The sequence below is a fragment of the Hemicordylus capensis genome, chromosome 3, assembly GCF_027244095.1.
Source record: "Hemicordylus capensis ecotype Gifberg chromosome 3, rHemCap1.1.pri, whole genome shotgun sequence".
NCBI classification, from domain to species: Eukaryota; Metazoa; Chordata; class Lepidosauria; order Squamata; family Cordylidae; genus Hemicordylus; species Hemicordylus capensis.
The window spans coordinates 147710296-147734429 of NC_069659.1; the positions used below are offsets into that span (position 1 = coordinate 147710296).

The window sequence follows — 24134 nt, forward strand, 5'->3', positions numbered from 1 at the left end:
TAAAAGTCTTTGAGCTGTTCTTATTTGTGTACACAAAGACCCCAAGAACAACTTGTGGAACCGAGTCACGTCACAATTTCCAGGCCATTTATTGATTGTTCTTCTTTTTGGATTGTAATTGCTGTACAAAGTTAAGTGCTCAGTAACAATGACATGCTGTGTGTTTTATGGTGGGCAGTCTGGTTCTCCTCGATTCACCTCCACAAATGTGTGCATGTACAAGACTTCCTTTTAAATCATCAATACTGTTCTGCTACATATGGTCCCACATCTTAAATTAGGTCCTGCTTTATTATTTAGTGCTATCTGCATTGTATAATTGACCTTGGAGGACCATCTTAATTGTTCACAACAGCAGAGGTTTGGAAGCATCCTACCATACAATGTGACACACACACACACACACACACACACTCAGATGTGCACTAACATTGCACAGATAGGAATAGCACCCAGGATCCATTCTCAACAAAAGCTTTTTTTTTCTTTTTAAAGCAGTGTTACAATCCTATATATTACATTTAACAGGGTTCAGCAGGGCAAAAAGGGAGTTAGAACTATAGAACAAAATCTATAGGGGCCCTGTAACATCTTACTATCCATAACATCTATACAGTAGTATAATTAGGAACATAGGAAACTGCCTTATACCAAGTCAAACTATCAGTTAATCTTTAGCTTAGTATTGTCTACAATGAATGGCAGTAGCTCTCCAAGGTTATAGGCAGGAGTCTTTCCTAGCCCTACCTGGACATGTCAGGGAGTGAACCTGGGACCTTCCGCATGGAAGCATGCAGATGCTCTTCCACTGAGTTATGGACCCATCCCCTAAGGAGAATATCTTACAGCATTCACATACAGGTGAAACTCAGAAAATTAGAATATCGTGCAAAAGTCCATTAATTTCAGTAATGCAAATTAAAAGGTGAAACTGATATATGAGACAGACGCATTACATGCAAAGCAAGATAAGTCAAGCCTTAATTTGTTATAATTGTGATGATCATGGCGTACAGCTCCTGAAAACCCCAAATCCACAATCTCAGAAAATTAGAATATTACATGGAACCAATAAGACAAGGATTGAAGAATAGAACAATATCAGACCTCTGAAAAGTATACAGTGTACTGTGCTTGATTGGCCAGCTAACTCGCCTGACCTGACCCCATAGAGAATCTATGGGGCATTGCCAAGAGAAGGATGAGAGACATGAGACCAAACAATGCAGAATTGCTGAATGCTGCTAATGAAGCATCCTGGTCTTCCATAATACCTCATCAGTGCCACAGGCTGATAGCATCCATGCCACGCCGCATTGAGGCAGTAATTGCTGCAAAAGGGGCCCAAACCAAGTACTGAATACATATGCATGCTTATACTTTTCAGAGGTCTGATATTGTTCTATTCTTCAATCCTTGTCTTCTTGGTTCCATGTAATATTCTAATTTTCTGAGATTGTGGATTTGGGGTTTTCAGGAGCTGTACGCCATGATTATCACAATTATAACAAATTAAGGCTTGACCTATCTCGCTTTGCATGTAATGCGTCTGTCTCATATATCAGTTTCACCTTTTAATTTGCATTACTGAAATTAATGGACTTTTGCACAATATTCTAATTTTCCGAGTTTCACCTGTATAGGGGCTGTTCATACAAGCAGCCCTACCTGGGTTTTTATCTGACCTTTTACCCAGGGAGAAGGGTGCGAGTGCATCTCCCCAACACCAAGACCACGGCCATGTGTCTACTTGGGCTACAGGCAGCCTGAGCAGACACAGAGCTGGTTGCCTAGAGTGCCAGGCTGAAGGGAAATCCCTCAATGAACCACACTCCTCCCGCTGTGCATTTAGGGATATCTGAAGGCTGGGCTGCATTTTCCTGGCCTCCAGGACACCTGTGCTGCCAGGAGCTGCGCAGATTGTGGGCACTGGGGCCATGTGGCCACAAAGAAAAGAAGATCATCTGGGGGGAAGGTAGGAACACTCCTGCCTCCCCCCAGCCCTCCCCGCCTGGCTAAAAAGGTCATGTGAACTATCTGTCTCCCAACCAAATGTAAATCAAGGTCAACCCTGCTTAGCAAAGGGAAATGCATTCTTGCTACCAGATGACTCTTGTGAGGGAGGTTTGCTCTTGTGAGGGAGGTTCATAAAAATGCCTTTTGCTAAGTTCTTGCTTTTAAAATAAATGCAGTCTACTTTTTGCTAGGGATGTGCATGTATTGGTCTGGAGGCCATGTTAGAGGTCTCCGAACCAGTTTGAGCATGGCCTGGTCCAATGGTCTGGTGCTGGCGGGGGTCTCCCTTTAAGGGCGGGGGAGTTTGCACTTACCCCTCCCGCCACTTTCCCCCCGCTGGCGCTCCCTTTTTTTGAAACGGTTTTGGGGTGGCAGCGTTCCTCCCTGCCGCCCTGCCCCTGTTGTTAGCCAGAAATACCGGAAGTCACAAGCGGTGTGTGCCTGCAACGTGCGCGATGGGTGCACATGGGCTTGTGATTTCCGGTATTTCTGGCTATCAACGGGGGCAGGGGCGGCAGGGAGGAACGCTGCCACCCCAAAATCGTTTCAAAAAAAGGGAGCGCCAGCGGGGGGAAAGCGGCAGGAGGGGTAAGTACAACCCCCCCGCCCTTAAAGGGGAACCCTCGTTGGCAATGGACTGCGCCTCTGTGGTTCCATGCACATCCCTACTTTTTGCACGCCCCAATAAGGTAGGCCCCCATAGGAGACAAAGCAAGCACAGACTGATAGGGAAAACAAGAACAATCAAAAGGGTGGAGTCTTCCCATTTGCTGAATACTTAATATTTAACCCTATAAGTCCATTTCATACACTGCTACACCTTCCCCTCTCTGAATTCCTATCTTGTCTCTCAACCTTTTTATCCTTTCCCCATCACCACATCTAACCCAACAGCTTGGCCATGGTCTTGGCAGAACTGTTAGTACAGCAGATTTGTTTTTTAAAAACACAATTTAAGCAATGAATGATAGTAATTGTGGTCCCACCTTTAAATTGGAAGAGTGGAACTCAAATTCACTGCTGTAATGGATTTACTGGGCGGCACTGGGAAACATATTCTCTATCTTTCAGATATATTTCTCCAGCTTTAGAATGAGAATAAAGCCCAGATTTCATTTTTAAAAGCCCAAGGATGGAACGGTAGAATAAAATATTCTACTCATATTCAACACATCAAAAAAGGAGGAGAACTTGTGTGCTGAAGTCTGCAATCCTAAATACATTTACCTGCAAATAAGCTCCATTGCAATCAATGACATTCTTTTAAAGTGAATGTGTTTAGGATGTGATTGGAATGGAACAATGTATTTAGAGCATCAACCCTTTGCATTTATCAGGGCAGAAGGCTGGAGAGTTGGGTCTCAGGTTTTGCTGAGAAAGCTCATTCCTTTCTTCTTCAGATGATGGACAGCTGCATTTTCAAGTCACTGTAACCATGCACCATCACGGCCACTTACTCCCTCATCTATCACATTCTTCTCCTTAGAATCTACCTGGGCCTATAGTCTGAAAAGCAAGCTATTAATCAATCTCTGCTAGTCAGAGAAGGCAGGTGACAATTCTTATTCAAATCACCTACTACATTGCCATTCACATGGGTTTCCCCCCTCCCTTTTCGTTTCAGTAGGCATCTAATCTTGAGACAAAATCCCTGCTTTCTCCAAGTCCCCTTTCGCAGCAACACATCCTGCTTTCTAAGAGAGCTTAGCCTTTCATCCCTTGCAGTGGCAGCTCCTGCGTAAATGGATTCTCCAAGGCAAAGTTGGAGGTACGGTACAAAGGAATGAGGTGTTTTAATAAAATAAATCAGGTTGGTTGTAGTCTCTATGTTACTACTTGGCTGTAGTAACACGAGCCTTGTGTACAACACTGAGCAGAGAAAAGGTTGCCCGGTGGAGCATGATGATGCTCAATTAGCAGGGGAGGGCAGGCTCCAAAGGCCTTTAGGCCCAGGCTCCAAAATTACCTAGGTACACCTCTGATGTGAACACTGTCCTTCATTTCTGTGGCTGTTTCCAGCTACACAACTAATGGATATGAGGTTTTTACAATGCAGATCAGAATGGTTCTTGTGCATCACATGTGTGCACAGTGACTCAATTCGGCATCAAGTTCTCATTTCAGAATCGCAGGCCTCTCTCTAATGAATATAAAGCAGATCTGAATCACTTTAGTGCATTACAGGAAGAATTGGTGTAATTGTATACTGGCTTGCACATCAAAGTTGCTACTTTTTAAAATAGTTCTTAAAATATGGGCCTGCTGCTTGTTCAGGACCCTTATCTATAAAAGTAAAATGTGTGGTATGGAGCAGAAAACCACAGACTGCATGGCAGTCCTAGCACTGAGTGGTAAACCTCATTCTTCCTAACTTAGTCTTGATCAAGTGTACATTCACATGTCATAAAACCAGTGCGTACTGACTTCCAAAGAAAAATAACAGCTCAGTTTGCTGCCACATAATCCTAGAAGTTGCAGTAATCCAATGGGAAAATCTTGCACATAGGAAAAGAACAATCACTTTTTTAACATGGCAGATCTTTAAGTGGGATTAAGCATCAGTTCAACAAGTCTTTGCCCTGCTGTGGCTAGCTTCAAAGTAAACTGAGAATGTGAATCCAGGAGCCACAGGAAGTATGTCTCCACACACGTCCTGTTACCATGCTTATATTTCAAAGCGCAGCTTGTGAATCTCTCCCCATGGTGGGATGCATATACTTCTGATTTGGGGTAGCTTCCACATTTCACTTGGGTAGGGAGGGAGTATGTGTGATTTCCACTTCAGGTATTATTGAGAAATGCACAAACCAGGAAGTATGTGGTCTGATCGATGTCTGTTGCCCTGATTGTCCAAACATTCAACATTGCTGCAAAACAATGAACCACTGAAAACAGCAGCTCGGGAGGCTGGATTGGGACCAGGATGGGAGCAAAGAGGTAACCCGCCTCTCCACATGCCATGCTCTTGATTTGGTTCACTCCTGCCTTACCTGTTTGTTTGTTTTTTAAGACAGATCTACATTGACACATTTACTATTGCATGTAGCCTGACTCTTACTATATGGCTATATAATTCTCCAATTATTTCTTCTAATTAAAGACTATAGATGCTTGAGCCAATTCTCTCCATTCACCCCACCATGGGCTATCATCTGTAGATAGAAACTAAGAATATTTTGAAACCAACTAGATGGCAAACCTAGGCTATGCTGAGTTGCTGTTGCTTGAAAGTAGCTTATTTCCACCCTACTGTTCACTTTATGCAGCATGTTGATGCTGGACAGCAGGCTGTAGGAACTTGCTAGCTTTTTATTTTATCATTCATTTTGATATGTAGGTTGCCTTAAGAACTCTTTTATAAAAAGTGTATCATCATCATCAACAACAACAAGGTAGGGAATAAGGCAACAGCAACAACAACAACAACAATAATAAGAAAGTTAAGAAATACAGTATTTCCTTACGTATGAAATAAAAAGAAAGCCTATATTATGCTGGACAACTTGCTTTTAAGGATAACATACCATTGCAGATGATGCCATCTATGTCTTCACACTGTCGATCATCACATTCACAGATTTTGCCATATATTCTGGAATCTCCTGGCGGAAAACAAGTGCATTGGCCACACTCACATTTCCCTGTAAAAATGACCACTGATTAGTCACATGCAATTTTCAAGCTTAAATCATCATTCGTAGTGCATGGATCAGACAAATAACCATACATTTCCGTGTGTAATATGGACGTAGTGTTTTCAAATGGAGAGATTCTGCTGGTGTGTGTGTGTGTGTGTGAGAGAGAGAGAGAGAGAGACAGACAGAGAGAGAGAGAGTTCTTACATATGTTACCACAGTGGCATGGCTGACTGCTGCTTCCCATGCTTTCTTTCCCCACTACTGCAGTGATATTTGGAGATCTCAGACCACTTGGGCTTAGTGGTGCCACTGAATAACTATCAGCTCAGTCTCCAAAAGTAGGTTTGTGGGCTCCCAAAGCTCACCTCAAAGGATAGTTGAGCACTTCAGCCCTCCAAATTCTTTTTTGCTTGGAGAACTTCACCTCCAAACAACACACATTCCCAACCCTTTACTTATTAGGTGGAGAGCAAGCAGTGCTTTTCTTATTTGTAGAAGGATATAAAGCAGCCTTTAAAAAAAAAAATGCCTGCAGCCTTTAGGAAGACAAATAGGCTGTTCTCACAGACAGCCTAAACTGGGCTAGGGAAGCCCAGCCTGGGTTAGGCTGTGCATAAGAACTGTCCGGATCAGGCCTGATCCCAGAGGGACAGCACTGCCTAACCCCGTTGTGAAACACACTTCTGAAATAAGGTTAAGGGAGCTAGCGCTCCCTTCATCCCATTAAAAAAAAAAATGTATAAAGTGCCAGCTGCTTTTAGCCAGCGCTGTAACAGTGATGGGCGCCCACCTGTCACTTGCACGGTGCATTATGGGATTTCCAGGTGCTGGGATAATGTGTCCTGGCCCCCAACCCTCCACACTGCCTGGGGCAGTGGAGGATCATCTGGGCACCTGGTGAGTGTGCCCAACAATGGAGGAGCAGTTGTCTGCAGGGAAGGTAAGTTTAAGCAGCCTTCCCCACCACCCTCCCGGTAGCCCTCTCACTCAATCATGAGAATGGGCTCTATTAGTTCCAAGAGTCACCAGACCTTCCCCTTGACAGAGGAGCCGAAGCAACATTTCTTTCTGGGATGAGAAAAGTCTGCTGTTGCATCCGTTTACAAGTACAAGAAGTTGATGCTGCTCCTGCTTGCTGTCCAGGAGGAGTATATTGAATGGAGGGGTTGGCAGGGAGAGTCTCTTTGAGCAATTTCTGAGCCTTGAGCTGGGTCAAAAATTATTCAGTTTTTCTTATAATTTCTTTTGCGGAGGATCAGATAATTTTTGAGTTACTCTAAGGTGAATGGTATGGGAAGCTTGGGCACCCTTTGTTGGGCTCAGTTCATGTTAACACTTCTTTAGGTGGTTGTGGTCAAGACCTGGAACATGGAGTAAGAACCAGTGAAAGAACTTTTACAGGAAACATTTAGTTTGAGAGGCGGGGGTGGGGGGGAGGCTGTTCCTCTATGCAACAGGCTTTCTGCTGAATTACAAGTTCCAGGCTTCCTTGGTTCTAAACAGAAAGGACACCAATTGATTCTTCAGTTTTTCAAAACAGACTAGGCTATTTGTGGAGGGAGGAGGAGGAGAAGGGGACCCGTATTACAAGTTTATACTTAGCCCAGAGGAATGACGCTTGAGCATTGGTTTCACACATTGCCTGAGCATTGGTTTCACACATTACTTTCCATAAGACGCAGGATTATGTCTTGGAACCAAGCCATGGAATTGGGTTTATCTTATCAGCACAGTGGATTTTACTTAAAGAAAATGTCCAGCTTACAACATTGACACAAAGAAAAACTGAATCCCAATCCACTCAATGCTTTCTTTTGCTGCAGAAGTGAAATAATGCACTCGAATGTCTCCTGTGGCAGACTTCATCGTCTTTTTTTTTTAACCAACTCCTTCCACCCACCCCCATTCCCCTCGACAACAGCCAATTTGCTTGACAGACAGAAAGGCTTAGTCATTCAGCACAGAACTAAATTTCAGGTCACTACATAAAAGAGACTGGCCTACTGGGCCAAAGAAACCCAACAACAACAAAACCAGAGAGCACATTTTCAGGACCCAGAGTGAGATAATTTCAGCAGCTGTATTCTTTTGTCAAATGTGTCTGCTGTGGAAATAACAGCAGGCCCACTCTTGCTGGCCTTATCCTCTTGCTTCGAACCAGACTTTCAATGCAAACTTGATCATTTGAGTAATTAGAGGCTCACATAAAGCTGAAAAAGGATCAACACTTCACCAACGCATTCTTCCCTTTGCTAGAATAATAGGTTTACCATAGCAACCTGATTGCAAAGGAAAAATGTTAACACTAGAAACAACCTAAATTCTTTTTAAAAGTACATGGCATATAGAAACAATTAAATATTTCAGGATGATGATAGTTCTGCTTTTTGGCAAGCAAAGCAGTGATGGATGCATTGCCTCAGCTCAGTACAGAATTGGCTTGGTATTTACAGGCTGCCTCAAAGCAATTTCAGGAAAAGCTCCTTTGTTTCTTCTTCTTCTTTTCCCTTCTCTTCTTCCCACTTTGTCTTTCTTTTCCCACTTTCACTCTCTTTCATGTTTCCTTATTTTCCATTTTGTAACATTTATTTATTTATTTTTGAAACTGTAATTATTTTCAATTTTTCATGTCACTTTTTGCCTTATGGCTCTAGGTGTCATGAGCTGTTTGCTCTCTATGTTGCTGCCCCTTGTGGCAGCCTGCTATATTGCAGAAGATGCCTAGATCATTAAAGCCCTGAACAAGCCCCACCCTAAGGAATCATTCATTGGTGTTTCCCTTCAACAGGAAATACGCTGGCTGACCAATTGGGGGAGACTGGATTTGCATAAGCGGCAGGCTCACTCATACTCCTTCCAGTCTGTCCAGGTCAAGGCACCCACTCGCCTGCTCTGTGCTCAGTGAGGGTTACCTGGTCTCCATCTGGGGCCCAGTAGGAATATTTTTGGGTCGTACCAGTTTGGTACTGGGTGCGGCATTTTTTTTGCCTACTTCTTACTGAGTATTATGGTAGTAATTTCACCTTCATCCTTCAGTCACTTGGCAGGAGAGTGCAGGTTGTGATAGGCTGTTTTGGTTAGGCCAGAGGACCATTTAAGGTGGGAGGGGGCCGAGGAACAGCCCTTCAGGGTTTTGTGGCCCGTTGGGTTGGGATCTCTCTCTCTCTCTCTCTCTCTCTCTCTCTCTCTATATATATATATATATATATATATAATATTTTTACACCGCCCAAAACTTACATCTCTGGGCAGTTTACAACAAGATTAAAAAGTAAAAAATTAATTAAAAACAAAACAAAACAAAAATTTAAAAGCAAGAAATGTAAAACACAATTTAAATTTTTAAAAACAATATTCTAAAAATAACGTTCAAAACAATCAAAACAATATCAGTTAAAAGCCTGGGTGAAGAAATGTGTCTTTAAGGACTTTTAAAAGGATGTCAGAGATGGGGAGGCTCTTATTGCACTAGGGAGCGCATTCCAAAGCCTCAGGGCAGCAACGGAGAAGGCCCGTCCCTGAGTAGCCACCAGACGAGCCAGTGGCCCCGATTGGCCACTACTTGGAGGGTGGCTTGGCTCACCAGCTCAGAGTATTGCAGCTTGGGTTGGGGTGGGTCAGGCTGCCCTCCCCTCAGTGGGAGGATGTCAGGACTTGGTTCCTGGCTGAATCAGCACCCTGCCCTTCACCCTTGTTTGTAGCACTCCACCTTATGAGGCTGACCCACACGGGTGGAGTACCTGCACTCTGGTTAGTTAATGTTCCTCATTGCAGGATTTATGTGCATTATTTATCAAGTGCATTGAGTGTGTTAAAGTGCATGCTATCATAAATTCATACTCTTCAAACATGGAAATTCAGTCTAGTAAGGTCTTGGACTTAATCCATAGAGATGTTTGTGGTCCCTTCCCAGTGAAAACACCAGGGATAAATTTGTATTCTCTGACGTTTACTTACTTACTTACTTATTTGTTTGTTTGTTTATTTTAACGTATTTTTATACCGCCCAAAACTTATGTCTCTGGGCAGTTTACAACAAGATAAAAATGACATTAAAACATTAGTTAAAAACAAAAACAAGAAATTTAAAACAACAATTTTAAAATTTTAAAACAATATTCTAAAACAACGTTAAAAACAATCAAAACAATATCAGTTAAAAGCCTGGGTGAACAGATGCTTCTTTAAGGACTTTTTAAAAATTGTCAGAGAAGGGGAGGCTCTTATTTCACTAGGGAGCGCATTCCAAAGCCTCGGGGAACCAACGGAGAAGGCCTGTCCCTGAGTAGCCACCAGACAATCCGGTGGCAAATGCAGACGGACCTCTCCTGATGATCTCAATTGGCAGTGGGGTTCATAACGAAGAAGACGTTCTCTTAAATACTCAAGGCCCAAGCTGTTTAGGGCTTTATAGGTTACTAGTAATTTTAAGCCTGTTAAAATAACGGGCGCTAGTAGGATTGTGTAGAAATGTTTGTCTGATTTGTATCTCCTCCATAGCAAGGGTCATGGTTTCTTCTTCTTGTTGTTTTTGTGTATTTATTATGTTTTTAGAAACACTGTGAACTTGCCCCCCTTTTTGTGTTGTTGGTGACCTGTTTAAAGTGTGTAAGAGTAAAATTTTCAATTTGGAAACATATATTTAGTCATTACTTTTCCTTAGTTGACTAATCCGTTGAAAACACTGAAAGTCCAGCACAGGAAAAGATGATAAGCAAAAATGCCTCAACAGAGCAAACACTATGTGGTTTACCCTCTGGGCTCCTCGCGGCTGGGATGGGCTCGCCGACGCCGCCTCTGCCGGACCCGTTGCCGCCGTTTTTCTCCTCCTGGCGGTCGGGCCGGATCTACTGTCTGCCTCCGCGCCGCCAGGCCTCGGTCGCGGCTTCGCCGCCGCCTTGGCCGGCTTCCCCCGCTGCATCTTCCCCCCGCCCGGCTTCGGCGGCGCCACCAGGCCTTGGCCACGGCTGCACCGCTGCCTCGACCGGCTTCCCCCGCCGCCTCTTCCCCCTGCCCGGCTTTGGCGGCACCGCCAGGCCTCGGCCATGGCTACGCCGCCGCCTTGGCCGCCGCCTTGGCTGGCTTCCTCCGCCGCCTCTTCCCTCCGCCCGGCTTCGGCGGTGCCGCCAGGCCTCGGCCGCGGCTCCGCCGCCGCCTCGGCCAGCTTCCCCCTCCGCCTCTTCCCCCCGCCCGGCTTCGGTGGTGCCACCAGGCCTTGGCCACGGCTCTGTCACCGCCTCGGCCACGCCGCGTCCTCTGGCCGAGGCCGCGGCTCCACCACCGCCTCGGCCGGCTTCCTCCGCCGCCTCTTCCCCTGCCCGGCTTCGGCAGCGCGGCCAGGCCTCGGCCACAGCTCCGCCGCCCCCTTGGCCGCGCCACGTCCTCTGGCTGAGGCTGCGGCTCTGCCGCCGCCTCGGCCAGCTTCCCCCGCTGCCTGTTCCCCCCGCCTGGCTTCGCGGCGTCCACTTCTCCTCGGCCGCCGCTTCTCCTCCTCCCGCCCATCATGGCCACCTGGTCCCGGCGGTCGTGTCTCCCTCGGCGTGTTCTGGGCATGCGCGCGCATGCCCAGAACAGTCGAGGGAGACACGGACGCACGCCAGGCACTTTATTATATAGGATAACTAATACCTTGTATTTTGCCAAGAAACATATCGGCAGCCAGTGTAACTCCTTCAATACAGAAGTAATGTGGTCTCTCCTAGATGACCCAGAGACCAGCCTGGCTGCTGCATTCTGAACCAACTGTAGTTTCCAGACTACGTACAAGGGCAGCCCCACATAGAGCGCATTACAGTAATCCAGACTGGAGGTTACCAGCAGATGTACCACTGTTTTGAGGTCATCTATCTCAAGAAATGGATGCAGCTGGCGTATCATCCGAAGCTGATAGAAGGCACCTCTGGACACCGCCTCAACATGGGACACCAGAGAGAGACTTGGACCCAGAAGCATCCCCAAACTGTGTACCTGTTCCTTCTGGGGAAGTGTGACCCCATCCAGAAAAGGCAGATCAAAAATGTCTCCCAAGTTTCGACCCCGCACAATGAGTACCTCCATCTTATCTGGATTCAATCTCAGTTTGTTATCCTTCATCCAGCTCATTACTGACTCCAGGCAGGCATTTAGGGAGGTTATGCCCTCTCCCGATGATGCTGACATGGAGAAAAAGATTTGGGTGTCATCAGCATACTGATAACACCCCGCACCAAATCTCCTGATGATCTCTCCTAGCGGTTTCATGTAGATGTTAAACAACATCGGAGACAATATGAAACCCTGAGGGACACCATAGGGAAGTTCAGATTTTGAAGAACAACAGTCTCCAAGGGACACCATCTGGAACCTGCCCGAGAGATAGGAGCGGAACCACTGCAGAACAGTGCCTCTCACCCCCAACCCCCTCAGATGCTCAAGAAGGATACTATGGTCGATAGTATTGAAAGCCACCGAGAGGTCCAAAAAGTCTAACAGAGTCACACTTCCTCTGTCAATTCCCAGTTGGAGATCATCCATCAGGCCGACCAAGGCAGTCTCCACCCCATAGCCAGCCTGGAAGCCAGTCTGAAATGGGTCTAGATAATAAGTTTCCTCCAAGACTGTCTGGAGCTGTCAGGCCACCACCCTCTCAATTACCTTGCTCAACCACGGAAGGTTGGAGACAGGCCTGTAGTTACTCAGCTCTGAGGGATCCAAGGTAGACTTCTTCAGAAGTGGTCTAATAATAGACTCCTTAAGACTAGGAGGCATCCTACCTTCCCTCAGAAACACATTTATAATCTCTACCAGGCCTTCTGCAACAACCACCCTGCCAGATAGTATAAGCCATGTCGGGCAAGGGTCAAGAGAACAGGTGGTAGGCCGCACCGTTCCAATCAGCTTGTCCACATCCTCAGGTGTCACAAACTAGAACTGATCCAACCTAACCATACAAGAGGAGACGCTGGACACCTCCACATCAGACACTGAAGTAATTGTGGAGATGGAGTCTAAGTCGGCCCGAATACGAGAGATTTCCCCCACAAAGAATTCATTAAACACATCACAGCAGGTAATTGATGGTTCCAGATTCTGATTCAAGGGAGGAGGGGCACATACTAGCCCTCTCACAACCCTGGACAACTCTGCCAGATGTGAACTTGCGGATGCAATACAGGCATAAAAGAATCGCTTCTTTGCCACACGTATCGCCTGAGCATAGGTCTTCAAATGAGCTCGATGTTGCAATCTGTTGGATTCAAGCTGATTCTTTCCCCACTTGTGCTCCAGTCGTCTCCCTCGCCGCTTCAGCCCCCGTAGTTCTTCCGTATAACAAGGGGCCAATTTTGAAGCAGGTTGGAGAGGACGCTTAGGAGCAATCATGTCTACTGCCCCAGTGAGTTTGCTGTTCCAATTTTCCAGCAGGGCATCAACAGGATCACCAGCAGAGCCAACACTAAATCCCTCCCAGGCTTCCTGAAATCCTATTGGATCCAATAACCTTCTTGGGAGGATCATCCTAATAGGTCCCTCGCCCCTGTGAAGGTGGGAAGTGATTGTGAGTCCAACCTTAACCAGATGGTGGTCAGTCCATGACAATGGGGAAATCCCAGGATTCCCCACCCACGGAACACCACTGATCAGAGTGAAAGACCAAATCAAGCATGTGACCAGCAATGTGTGTCGGCCCCGAGACCACTTGGGATAGGCCCATAGTCATCATGGCTGCAATGAACTCCTGAGCCGCCCTGAACAAATCGGTCCCAAAGTGAACATTGAAGTCCCCCAGCACCACAAGCCTGGGGGACTCCAACACCAAGTCCGAAACCAAGTCCGTCAGCTCAGTTAGGGACTCCATTGTATTTTCTGACGTTTGAAATTTTCATTTTCTGACTTTTATTGATGACTTTTCTCCGTGTGTGTGTGTGTATGTGTGTGTGTAATATTAGATATATAATTTGCTGAAGGATAAAAGTGAAGAATTGATGAAACTGAGAGAGTATATGAGCTAAGTCACTAACAGACTTGGGAAGAAACCTAAGACTTTGTGTACTGACAATGGTGGTGAATACTGCGGAAATGACATGGAGCAGTATTTAAAGGAACAGGGAAGTAAGCATGAAAGAACCATTCCCTATACTCCAGTAGGGGTGTGTGAGCCAACTTGACCCAAAGGCTTCAGGTTGAGCTGAACTGGGTCCAGTTTGGCCTGAATATGAGTTTAACTGGGCCCAATTCAGTTCGAGCTGCCTCAAAACTTACTGGTAAAGGGGAATCTGGTAAGGAATTCTCTTTACCAGTAAAGGGGGAGACCAGAGAGCTTCTTTAAAACTAGTTGGGGTGAGAGGGGAGTAAGGTTTTACCTTACAAGTGCTGCTGCCACCATGAGAGAGAGAGAGAGAAAGAGAGAGAGAGAGAGAGTCTCCCCCCAGCCCACCAGAGCAGGCCCAGTTTGAGCTGGGTTCGGGTCTTTGCATGGGCATGGGGGTCATTAAAATTGATCTAGTAGGTGTGGTGGTGTTCTTCTTCTGGCTGCTATTTGGCTGCAGCACTGAGATTTAGAACAGCATTGGAGGCCCTGTTCTCTAGCCCACTGCTGTGATCCATTTGGTGACATCAGGGTCACAGCATTTTTGGTGGCATTGCCCCATTAGGCAAACCTCCAGTGAGGTTTGTCAGATACCCCTGCCGTGATGTTCAGGTGCTGTTCTAAATTGTTCCATGTCTCAGTGAAACTATACTTGTGTTAAACTGGAGCTTTTAGCAATTGATTTTGGACTTTTACTTTTTACTTTCAATATATTGAAAAGGACATACAGTACTACTTCACATATGCCTAGGTAAAAACAGGGATGCTGTGCAGGACATTTCCCCCCACATTAGCCCAGATTATGGGGCCAGGGCAATGGAGCCATATACAAATAAATATCACTAGTATGAAACTTTTCCAGTATAACAAATCTAAAAGTATTGTTCCTCTTCTTTTCATTGCATTTTGTATTGAAAAAAGAAAAACACTTTGATTACCCATGTGTGTCTCCCAACACTCAAGCACAGAGGAACACATTTTATTCTCTTGATATTGCTTGAGGTCTGCAGGACAGGTGATGTGAAGGCCCAACATTGCTAGAATTCGGAGTCAGCTGCTTCTTGGACCCAGCCAGTTTGTGGCTGAAATGTGTTTGTAAGGCATATACCAGCATAAGCCTCACCCAAGAAAATTCACGTGGTTTAAACGTATAACAATCCTTGCTGTCCATCTCTAATAGGATGTGAATGATGCACATCATGTTAGAGAAAATTACTTATACAACAGAGTATTTCAAGAGCTATCTCACTCTTGAATGATTCCCACTGAGTCTGTTTGATTGACTAAGAGGCGGACCCAGGGACGAACCATGTTCACATCAATTGCACTCTTGTATTTTATATTTGTATGTAGGATCTAGATCCAAAACCATGAATACAATTCAGAGCTGTACCAGGGATATAGAGGATACTAACAGTACCACAGTCTTTCTTCTATGGAAACCTCTCATACTTCTAAGATAGACAAATATATTATTTGTTCACACAGATGTTAAACTTGCTTATGGACTAGGTGAAACTCAGTAAAGGTGGTGGCATTTCAGCCCATTTAATGTGTGTGCTGCATGATACAATTATTCTGCCACTTACTATTATCCTGTAGTTTTAGAAAGAAGTTGCTGAAATATGTGGTGCCAAAAGTAATGCTGAATCTAACTGCTATGCAAACTGCTGAGATGATTAATTACATCTATTTGAACCAATTTCCAGATACCTGTAGAGGGTAATAAAAGCAGCTTTGTATACGGTTAGTTTTTATTTAAGTATAGTGTGCTGGAACTATAGTGTATAATTGATTGGAATTTCTGCCCCTTTTTACTGCTTGACAAATGCCAAAGTAAAAGGGAACAATATAAAGTGTTTCTGCAGGAGCCCCATAATTTCCTTTACATTTCTATAATGCACCACTTTTCTCTGCTTTTTTCTTTCTGAATTCATACCTTCTCAACTGCAACAAGGAAGGAGAAATTTGGCTTTACATAAAGCACTGGGGGGTCAAATTACAGCATTAGTCTATTGATCTATACTACATACCTGAGCCTGTTTCCACAGTAACAGAGTGCTTTGCAATTCTGGATGTATCCTTATATCACTCCAATTTTACAGACCAGGAACTGAAACAAAGGCTACCGATTGTACTAGAGAATCTGGTGTTCATGACTGGGTCCTCAGTGCACTGTATGGGCATGTATCTCATTTCTATAGAAGGGCTTGATGACAGTATAAAATAATTATACAAAGTGAACACATATCTAAACATTTTAGGTGCAGGTCATTTTCTAGATAAAAACACTAGCCCTTGTGTTGTACAGACTTACACTGGCATTTCCAGTTGATCTGTGCTGGTGCGAGATTCGAAGGAAGTGGCAGCAGTCTTGTGCAAGAGCACAAGTGCACACTTTGGGGATGCACTTTATTTAATTAATTTATATAGCATCTGACTCCAAAGGCTCTATACACTTACACTGGAAACAAAGTCATGCTTCTGAAGTGTTAATGCACAACGTTAAGTATTGTACCAAGATGTCTAGCACTTTCATAGATGCCCACAGCAGAGTGGGACAATCAGAAATGCCTGTGCAACATGTAGACCGGTGTAGTCTTTTGTCTTAGAGGGTATCAATATCTATGATTTCTAGGACTATGAACCAATGAAAGAATGTTTAGTTGATTAGCGATCTGCTTTTAAACTACATCTATATATTTAATTCTCCTGGGTGAGCCTTGGAATGTGCGTCCCCGTGCCCAGCTGATTGGCTGGGTGGCGGAGGCGCCTGATTGGCTCAGGTGCACCCAAGAGAATTGGTCGCCGCGGCGGGCCCGGCTGCAGAGGCGAGGCGGTGGCAGGCCCGGCCGTGGTGGTGAGGTGGTGGCGAGGCATGGGCCAGCCGGAGACTAGAGCAGAAGGTGAGGGGAAAAGGTAGCCGGCCCCAAAGAGTGCACAGATGCTTTGTGCGGGGTCAGCTAGTAAGCAATTAACGTACTGATGTGGCTTTGAACCTGAGCAAACCGGAGTGAAGCTCTGCACAGACATGCATTCAGTGCCAGGAGAGGAGTGGCCTTCACTGGGACCAAAAAGCAGAGTCATGCAAACCAAGGTGGTGCAAGCAGCCCAGAGAGGCCAAGGCACCCAGGCTGAAATCTTGAATTTTTAATGAAGCCCAATTCCACATGACGCAAACAGGGGGTCTTAAAAAACCAGGCAGTGAATTAGCTTTGGCAAACTACAGCCCGTGTGTCTGATCGTGCATCTGAAGAGTGACCACCCCACCAATGCATTTCCCCCAGTTCCTGCATGAGAAGATTCCGAATTCTTCTTAGAATTCCTAATATCTAAAGCCTGCCTTTGGATGTGTGTATATGACTTCAGAAGAATCATTGCTTGTAGTTTCACAGGGAAACTTAGTGGCAAGGTTTACCTTCTTCTGCTCTGAAATCTGCCCAGCTGAGCATCTGCTGTGGATACAGCCCCCCTTTTCTTTTTAAGCTACCTAATGGCATAGCAGGGAAATGACTTGACTAGCAGGCCAAAAGTTGCCAGTTCAAATCCTTGCTGGTATGTTTCCCAGACTATGGGAAACACCTATATCAGGCAGCAGCAATATAGGAAGATGCTGAAAGGCATCGTCTCATACTGCGTGGGAGGAGGCAATAGTAAATCCCTCCTGTATTCTGTCAAAGACAACCACAAGGCTCTGTGGTCACCAGGAGTTGACACCAACCCGACGGCACATATGGTTCTAAACATAGTTTCTTTTTAAATCTTTATCATGGTCTCTGACCAGCATAAAGTAGGTTACATTGGAGCGTTATAAAAATGGAATCTTAAAATCTCAGAATCTCCATATCTCTAAGTCTTTTAAAATCTTAAAATCACAAAATCTTAAAATCCTAAAATCTCAAAATCTGTAAAGCTGTAAAACGACAAGATTATAAAATACTAATTGTAAAATGCCATCGAAAGGACTAACTGAACTGTCACAGTTCTGTAAACACAGATGTTTACAGTCCCAACATCTGTAAAGCTGTAGAACTATAAAATATGGAATAATATACATTTGAAATACAGAGTACTAATTATAAAATGCTATTGTAAAACTATGCGCTGTTTCAGGCCTGCTTAGGTCTTGCTGCCTGCTAGGACCTGGCGAATGTTACATGCCGCTGCGCAGAACTTGCCAGTGTTATGTGTGGTAGCAGGATTGGAGTCAGAGAGCAGGAGAGTGGTACAGAATTGGCTTGAATGACCTGGGGACTTGCATAATAGTGGGAGGATGAGGGTGGTACAAATGTCTCTATGGAATGGGCAGTGGAGGAGAACATGCACTGTTGTTTCAACTTGCCCAGAGTTGCAGGGCACAGGCGTTCCAAGGGGAGGGGGTCTTCTTGTATCTGCCTGCTTGCACAGCTGAGGGGAGAGCACCGCATCAGGCCAGGGTAAAGGCCTTTCTATGCTTTGGGACTTCCAGCTGTGTTAGGTAATCGTTTGTTGATGAGGAAGTTCGGGACCCTGCCTAAATTGGTTTGGTGCTCTATGTCCATTATGCACTGTTTTGTTTGTTTTCTGCTTGTAGCCCATGACAAGTAGAAGGGAGGGAGAGTCCCAAAGATGACATTTTTGTCAGAAGTATCATTTTCCAATTGGATTGGTAGTTTTCCTGTAGTGTTAGAGGGAATAGGCACAGTGGGTTCAGGGATAGTCTTAACCAGTAGTTGAATATGGCTATTCAAACTCTGGCCTCCACTTTCACTTGACCTGCATCCAGATGTTGGCTAGTGTTGGAGACACACCATCGGACTTGGAGAACTGTTCCTAGGAATTTGGACTGGACGAGCTCCATTGGGGCGAAATTGGAAAAGGGGCCCAACTGGGCACAATAGAAGAGTTGCACCAGAGGCTTGGCTTTAGACAGTTTGAGGACTGCAGGAATAGTGGCCTCCTCTTGTTTGGAAGAATCTTAGGATGGTCATGATACTCCTCTGTGCGTTTTGAGCAGCATGAGAGCTGTTTGCTCTTCTGGTGCCAGAGGTGTGGAAGACCACCCTCAGTTATTTAAAGCATGAGACCTGCTCAGTTTTGAGCCCGTTTATGTGCCAGGAGTATGTCTTGCGTCTCTTCACAAAGGCCCTAATTTTGGTTTTACGGTAGTTGATTTCCAGCTGGTCTTCCTTGCAGTTTTAGGCAAGGGCCCTCAGAGCTCTTCTGAGACCTATGGGGGTCCTAGAGAGAATTGCTTGGGGTGTGTGTGTGAAAATCTAGTTTGTTAAAATGACCCACCATGGCGTTGATGTAGAACTTGAACAGGAGCAGAACAAGAATGTAGCCTTGTTTGATGCCCTTCCAGCTTGAGATGTCACTTGAAAGGTGGCCTTGGGGGTTGCATCTTACTTTCAAAGTTTGACTCATGAGATGGACTCAAATGCTGCCTTGAGGTCTATAAAAACTGTGTAAAGGCCCTCTTTAAAGCCAGCCTACTCCTCCACAAGTTTTTCTTGGTCCAGCCAGTCCCTAAGCTTCCAGTATAGATGTCTAGTGTAAAGCTTACTGACTGTACTGAGTAGGCTGATGAGTCTATAATGAGCAGGATCATCCTTTCTGCATTTTTTGAAGATGAGGCCAATGACTGCTAGCCCCCATGTCCTTGGGAATATTGCCCTGTGTGTCAATAAATGTGAAAAGCGAAGCCAAAATGGGGGCCCACCACACTGCGTCATTTTTTAAGCCTACTTTCCAGAAGGCTTATGAGATCACATGACTTTCTGAGTGTGTGTCTGTGTGTCCTTCTGCATGTCCCCCCCATCAACTTCACAACACCTGGACCAATATGAATCAAATCAGGTACAGTTGTAGGGACACATAGGGACACCTCAGTGGTGTAGTTTGTGATGATGCCATCCACCCCGATCCAAGATGGTGGACACATGAACATTTGAGGTGCAAGTGAGCGAACTTGTGGACCTTGATCTGAACCAATTTTATTCAGTTGTAGAGAGAGTGAAAGGAAAGTAGGCTGATTAGTTCTCATTAGAACAACTTGTTATTAGCTAGGGGATTTGGTCCTCTCCAGGGGCCTTCCCAGGCCTTCGTTGGGAGATAAGGCTCTTAATCTCAGATGTCATCACTGGAGGCCATGTGGGCAGGTCCTCTGTCATATTGGGGGCCACTGTGTTCCACAGCTACATCTTTGTATAGGTCGTGAAGTGTTTCCCCCATATCACTGGTGGGACGTGGCTATCCATGCATGTCAGGCCATTATTCGGGAGATTCATTGTAATGCACCAGAATAAGGCTGAATAGTTGGATCTGATTGCCTGAATGAGGCATGTCCAGGTGGCTCTCATAGCATCTCTTTTCTTACAGGTGAATAGTTGTTTGTATTGCCTCTTCTACTGGAGAAGGTCCTGCACAGCCACTGGTCCTGTGTTGGTTTTGTTGTAGGCATGGTAGTTGCTGATGAGCACTTTTTTTTACATTAACACAGTCGTTGTCAAACCACGGCTTTGAGTGGTGCAGGTGCTGCTTTGGGCAAACGTGGGTTTTGTGGGTTAGGAGCTCTTGAAGTTCCTTCACTAGATTGTTGTACATTTCTAAGAAAGAGGGTTCTTCTATGGTCAGGGAGAGCCAAATGTGCTGAAAGTGTTCTGAGCTGAGTAGTTCGGATATTGCTTGGTCTAGGTGGATGGACCATTTGGGCATGGCAAGCTCTTCCTGATGATTAAATGTGGGGTTGGTAGAAGCCTTCAGTGTGGGGCTGTTGGGTGAAAGACCTTAGCTGCAGAGAGATCAGGAAGTGGTCACTATCACATTGGGGAATGACCTCAAAATGATCAGCAAATGTGAACAGGTTTCCAGAGACAATTATGTAGTCACTGATACTCATTCTGGATACAGACCAGTAAGTAAATTTGGCAGGGTGATCATTTTCAAATGAGCCACTTAAGATGAAAAGATTGAGCCTGATAGCCATTTGAGCCAGGCAGAGTCCCACATAGTTTGATCTCCTGTCTGTCAAGAAGAAGGTGAACGGGAGTCAGTCAGCTTCAGGACTGGGTAGATAGCACTGGTGCTGGGCAAATAAGTTGTCATCATCAGAGCCCTCCCAGCAGTATGTGCAACCTCCCAGCAGTATGTGCACACTGAGATTGATATTATTTACAGAGAGGCAAGTGCAGACTGCTTTCAGTGCTCTTGCTACTGCCTGTTTGTTAGCCCCACCTCTACTCCAGGGCTGGAATAAAAGTAGCTAAAGTACCATTCAAAAGCTGGCCTGGATCAGGGAATAGATTAACCAAAAACACCTCAGCTCTCAGCAATTAAGAGCTATCTGCTGGTTACACAGTTAAAGTTTTAGTTGCTTAATCTACCAAGTAAAGCAGTGAATGACTGTTTGCAGATTGCCTAATGGTGTACTAGAATGCTTGCCCCCACCCTTCTCCTTGAAGTCCCAGGGAATGTCCAGAGTATGTTAGGAAATGCAGTTTTTGCAGCCACTGCTCTCTTGCTTCCAGGAGCAAAAATGAATGAAACCCTCTCCTGATTCTGCATGGCAAGTTCTAAATGGGGAGAAGGATGGGTTGAAACTTCAGCTCAGTTCAAAGCAACCTCTATGAACTGGGCTGAAGAGAATAGGACTGCCCCCTGAACCATCAAATCAATGACCCCTCCAAAGCACTAAGGTAAACTCCTTAATCAAACTGATGGCAATTCATACAGCTCTCACGATAATGGCCCAGATTGCAATTCTGGCAGCACGCCATAGGGAGCAGCCACGCCCAGAACCCAAGACTTTTCTCTCCAGTACAGCCCCAGCCGCAGTCCAGGCCAAGCACCTCCTGAGAGTTTACTATCATGCCATACCATCCGTTTCAGAGGCAGAAGACATCCTTGAAAAGTAGACAATATATCTTTACACCATCTCAACAGAAAGGTAAAATGCATGCATATATTCAACAATCAGGATCTATATATATGATTCTCCTGGGAGTGCCTTGGAATGTGCGTCCCAGCACCCAGCTGATTGGCTGGGTGGCGGATGCGCCTGATTGGCTGAGGATTGGTTGCCATTGCCGTGGTGGGCCTGGCCACGGAGGCCAGAGGTGGCAGCGGGCCCAGACCGGACGCGGAGGCAAGGCCAGGAAGGGGGAAAGAAAAGGGGGGCAGAAGTGGCAGTGGGGAGGAGAGGCATCTGGGCCCAGAAGCAGAGACTGGGGCAGAAAGGGGGGGGAGAGGTAACCGCCAGCCCCAAAGAGCGCACAGATGCTCTGTGCAAGGTTGGCTAGTAAAGTTAATTCCAATAAGGAATAAATAGGTTCAAAGTATAATGAGATGTCAGCCTCACTCATATCCTTCTTACAGTTTTTTTTAAAAAATATAGTGCTATTCTATTAATCCCCCCTTTTAAACATGTGACGCCCAATATAGCATGTCCCTCATGCATTCCCTTAAGTGCACATAGCACTATCTATAAAAAGGACTGTCAACAGGAGTCAGCAGCAGGGAAATCCCACATGCTGATAAGCATATGTTTGAGAGAACAGAGAGGCTATAAAAGGCAACTAGATTATGGCCACAGAATACAACCTAGCTAGAGCAGGGATGCCTTTTGATTCTTGCCCCCATCCCACCCACCATTTTTTCCAGGGATGACTCCAAAAGGTTGCAGGTGCTCCTCGCAGAATATTTCTCATTCCTCATTTTAACTCCCAATCCACCAGATTGGAAGTTTACAGAAAGGTGTCAGCGAATACAATAATAGTATATTATGGCCCTATAGCTTGAATTCATTATTTTAAAAGGCCTCTGTTGTTTAAAGGAGCCTCATTCACTCACTCCTCTACCCCAGGACAAGCAGCAGAAGCCAGTGCAGCCAAGAAGATAGTTCCAGCCTTCCAAGAGTCAGGACAACCCCTTAGCTTCCTTCCTGGCCAGGAACTAGGCAGGGTGAGACCATAGCAATATCCACATGTGTTACTAGTTACATGATCCAGTGTGCTCCCTCGTGTCTCTCACTTGGGACTCCATTGTATGCTCCATCAGCTTTTGGGGCAATTTACTGTCTACCGGCCACCACGCAAGGCGGTGTTCAGTATTTCGTGCCATTTCCCAGATCAGCTTTCTTGCCCAGGAAGCTGGGTCCAAGGAAGAAGCAACACCCCCCCATCCCCACCCCGAATCACCTCTACCGACTAACCTCTCCAACCTTCCTGCACCCGCCTTGGCACAACCTGTTCCTGAGGAACAAAGTTCATCAGTGGTTCCCAGAGCCCTCCATCCAGGCCAGGTGATATGAGCTGTCACCCCTCCTTCGGCCCCAAATCTATCTCTGTTCCCCTTTTGTAGATCCAACCCCCCCTCTTCTTCTCTAAAAGCCTGTTTCTCTTGACCGCTTGGCAACCTAAACAATTAAGAATCTAAGCTAAAACGCCTCACTGCAGTTAAATGTATTTTTGATAGTAATAGTGCTTTAACCACACTTTTCTTTCCTCTGTACTCCTCCCTACAATAAATATCTTCTTTTTATTTTGAAACATAAATCTTGTCTCAGTCCAGTTCATTTCCTGCTTCCACAACTCTGAGCAAATGAAAACTTATGTGAAACTGTTCCTTTCTGAGCAAATTTCCTCATGTGAGCCCCAAAGGTAGATTTTTGGGTGTTCGACAATCACCCCGGAACAGTTTCACGAGCACATTTTATGTTCAACACACACACACACACACACACACACACACTGTATGCAGGACCAGACCTGTACACAGGTACAGTTATTCACACATTATGTTGAATACAGATACAGCAGTACATTTCCTTTCTGTACCATGCATTTAAGGGACCTATCCAGGTTCATTTTAAAAATCAACACAGATACAGACATTCACACAAGCACATGTATGAGTGTACAGACATCTGTATACTTGTATAACATCCAGGGTTGTCCCAGCCTCCTCCAGAGCTCCACACAGCATGGTGCAGCATGGATCATCTTGGAGCACAGTCTACGCTCCCAGCAGCATTGAATTTGAGTAGCCTTCCCCCCACCTGCCTGGTCATGTGAATGCCCCCCAAATATCATAAGCTTTGTCTGCTAGTTTAGCTAGGGAAATGTTAAGTGATGTGTGCATACGGATACATAACCCCCAAATGGCTTTCTTGTTGTATTTCTACCTGAGCTCCCAGTGCTAATTCCACATGGGCCAATAGGATCAACAGACCTGTTACCCACACTGTTCATCTGTGTCCCCATCCTCCTAGTGAGAATAGCTTTAGCAGCTAATATCTTAATATCAGTGATCAAAATGGACTAACTGAAACTCCCTACATTATTACTTCTACCCAACAGCAATAATAAATTCAAATTATATAAACATAAAAGTAGGGGAAAGATCACAAATGAAACTCTATAACATTTACTAAAATC

At 45.3% G+C, this 24134-nt stretch overlaps 1 protein-coding gene across 3 annotated transcripts in view; it reads right to left on the minus strand.

Annotated features, from left to right (window-relative positions):
• The window catches only part of ITGBL1 (integrin subunit beta like 1), a 287462-nt gene that overhangs the window by 24666 nt on the left and 238662 nt on the right, over nt 1–24134 (minus strand). For all 3 annotated transcript variants that reach the window (XR_008319981.1, XR_008319980.1, XM_053311444.1), the window contains exon 8: nt 5541–5657. Coding sequence is in view for 1 of the 3 variants with exons in the window: in XM_053311444.1 (XP_053167419.1) it covers nt 5541–5657 (117 nt within the window). In the remaining 2 variants the exon portion in view is untranslated. The remainder of the gene's footprint in view (nt 1–5540; nt 5658–24134) is intronic.